The sequence below is a fragment of the Pygoscelis adeliae genome, unplaced genomic scaffold, assembly GCF_000699105.1.
Source record: "Pygoscelis adeliae isolate BGI_AS28 unplaced genomic scaffold, ASM69910v1 Scaffold465, whole genome shotgun sequence".
NCBI lineage: Eukaryota > Metazoa > Chordata > Aves > Sphenisciformes > Spheniscidae > Pygoscelis > Pygoscelis adeliae.
This window is the reverse complement of record NW_008824812.1, coordinates 651,791-654,926: the sequence shown is the minus strand read 5'-3', so window position 1 is coordinate 654,926 and position 3,136 is coordinate 651,791. Positions and strand designations below refer to the sequence as shown.

The following is a 3,136-nucleotide window of genomic DNA, read 5'->3' as shown; positions in this document are numbered from 1 at the left end:
TAGGAACACACAAAAAATGAGAAAGAACCCAGTAGAAGTCATTATAAACATCAAGTCCTTACCTGTCACTACCAGCTGCATGGTGAGGTTCTTGTACAGGCCGTATTTTGCGTTGCTCAGGACGATGGTGTAGTTTCCAGCATGCTTTGGTCTCACATCTCTTATGCCCAGTCTGTACTTCATCGGATCCGGCTCATAGCAAGTGTGGTTATCCTTGATCAGTTTGCCGTCTTTGTACCTGTTTTGAAAGTCCCATCGAGGCTCATCATGTGTGTGCATGCATGCAAGTTAGCCCTCCGAAAACCTAACTGTTACCCAAATTAGGGTGGGTAAAGAGTCATCCTTCGGAAACAGCAAGGGAAACACAGATCTATAATCACTGCTCGAATTGGACATCTGTTCCTTTTATCCTTCCACACTAAAACTGAGTAGCATCTGCAGCGCTTTGGGATGGCTTCATCCAACAAACAGGAAAAAGATATTTTAATGGATCTGAAGGAACAGTGCCTCTCGCATGCTTAACTATCATCAGAAATGTACATCTAGATGCCCCCAAATTATGCTGGATGTGCAATACTAAGTGCAGGAAATAATGGCTTAGCCAAAATTTATGTCATTGGTTTTAAAGCAAGATATTAATTAAGCAGAATTGTCTTTCGACATGTATATGTGACCCTTTACTGTTTCTGAAAAAGCTGAAGTCTGTGACCTGGAGAATTTACAGTCAATAGAAAGGTCAGTGAGGAATCCACAATCTTGAATCTTCACTGGCTAAGAGTAGGATAGCAGAGTCTGCATGAGCAGACTCCTCTTCACTGCTAATCTGATATGCAGATTTGGGTTATGAATATGAAATAGGCCAGACTTCGCCACACACAGAGCTTTAGGCTTGGTGGAAGGAGAAGCTGGGGCATGTGTCCTACTGCCTGAGAATGCTGGAAACCTCCTTTACAGTCGTTTAAACAACCGTACTGAGAGACCTCCAACATCAACAGCTGTAGCTTCGAACATGCGGGGAAGGCAGCTCTGGTGGTCCCAGGCAGCTACCAAGCAGCTCCACGCTGTGCCCCGAGAACAAAGCCTTGGCAGAGAAAAGGGGGACGGTCCCCACTTCAACTCACAAAAACATTTCCATCTCCTAAATAACAGCAACAATTAAAAATATCTCCTGGCAGCACTGATTTCACTGATTTGACTGAGTATTAGTGAATTTCGTGTTATTTGACTGCTAAAAAATAGGCAGCAAACCCATCCCTGACCTATACCTTTCGCTGACGGCCAGGCCCCCCTGAGTGGCACTCAGCTGGCCAAGGAGAAGTGCACTGTGCAGGTCCTAACTCACCCAAGCCACCTTCTCTGCCAGGACAGGCAAACCCATGCCAGCTGTTGTACGGGATTTCATACAGTTAAAGATGTATAAGGTGTTAGATGGGGTTTTTAAAGACGCCCCGTAGACTGAAGCATAGAAAAAGTAGCAAGAGAGAGGACAAGGGATGAAAGGGTAAAGAAAGAAATGAATGTCTCCTGGAGCTGCTGACATGTTGCCCCTCCTATTAAGCTGATCCAATACAGTCCTGGTGGAGCCTTTAGTTTGCTCGGGAAGATTCATTGTATTGTCTGCAAGGATCTGACATTGCTGGTGGTACAGGATTGGAGAAAATGACTTAAAAGTTATAAAGAGAAACAATTTCTCATGTTGAGAATGTGTCCTGCAGCTTTCTATTATGCACTGCCTCCTTGCAGACTGACCACCACTAAAGTTGGTAAATTGGCAACCCTTCCCCAATAGCTTTCTACTTGAATCTTCCAAACAGCTCCACGTCCAGGGTAAATGAAGCCCCCATTTTTCCTGTAGGGACCTTTTCTGCGTGACTAGGAGAGAAAAATAGCATGGGAAAGAGGTATGGCTTGCCCAGCTTCACAGAGCGTATGTCAGCACAGAAAGGAGTCACATCTCCTTAGCTGAACTGTGAGACCACAGCTATGAGCATTCGCAGCTCTCGTCTTTTATCCAGGTGGTAAGGAACAGTGAAAATCTATTCTAGGGAGGAGCCCAAAAGAAGGTCGCGTGTTCCTGATTTTGCTCAAGATGATGGTACTCACCAGGTGACGCTTGGACGAGGAAAGGCGTCCACCTTTGCAGCCAGTTTCAGTGACTTGTGTCCTGATGTAATCTCATAGTAAGGCCCTTTCTTATGTGAAACCGTAATGAAAGGTTTGTCTGGAAAGAGAGATGAACAGGAGGACAAGTAATGGCAGATCTGTCACAGTACAGGCCTCACATCTTTGAATTGTGTTGTGTCTACCCTGGATTTTTTGCAATACGGATCTGCAGAAGCTGCAGACAACGAAAATGGAATGACAAGCTGCTACCGCAGCTCCCCTGCAAAGCTCAGCCACGGCCAGGAAGGTCTATCTCCACATGAAGCACTTTATAGGTAAAGCAGAAAACATGCATCTGCATTGCCCCTGGAGCAGCGTGTAAAAACGCCTGAGGTATCTCTTGTCCACGTGAATGCCAGCAGTCCAGCTTTTCCAGGGCATCAGCAACCACGCTTGGTGCCAGCTTGTTCAAAACAGTTCAGCTCCCAGTTAATCCATATCCTCAGACAGGTCTCAGTCTTGAGCTCTCTAAAGTTTCTTTGAAAACACAGTGCTGGGTGCTGACTCTCTCATAGATTGATCAGAGATTATAGGTGATTAATGGTTGTTTTAACTAGTTGGCATTCTTCCTAATGCCGTCTGCATATCCACAGATTTAACAATGTGGCGTTATTCTTTAAGCTTAACAATCTTGGTTCTTGGGTATTCTGGTTTAGCTGCAGAACTTACCGTACACTGTAACTGTGACATTGGCCTCCAGCCTTGTGACATTGAATGTTTTGCATACATACAGGCCTCCGTCTTGCATGGTGACATTTTCAATCGTCAGGCTACTGCCAACTTTATACACCGTGCCACTCTGGTCTATTGTTCTTCTAGGATAAGGGTGCTGGAAGTCAGAAAACAGGGGGTCAAAAAGCAGCATAAACTGGATTATATTGTTAATCCTTTCAAAGTCTGCCAGTAAAGAAAAGCAGTGATTCATATCAAAATTATCATATCTCCCCATCACAGAAATAAATAATATAAAAGA

The 3,136-nt window shown here is 44.6% G+C and overlaps 1 protein-coding gene across 1 annotated transcript in view; it reads right to left on the bottom strand.

The window, feature by feature from the left end:
• Window positions 1–3,136, bottom strand: part of LOC103917156 (vascular endothelial growth factor receptor kdr-like) — a 131,883-nt gene that overhangs the window by 73,985 nt on the left and 54,762 nt on the right. The window contains exons 7-9 of the mRNA XM_009324265.1: window positions 2,833–2,992; window positions 2,104–2,221; window positions 63–238 (exon numbers count right to left, since the gene is read on the bottom strand). Of these exons, the coding sequence (XP_009322540.1) occupies window positions 63–238; window positions 2,104–2,221; window positions 2,833–2,992 (454 nt within the window). The remainder of the gene's footprint in view (window positions 1–62; window positions 239–2,103; window positions 2,222–2,832; window positions 2,993–3,136) is intronic.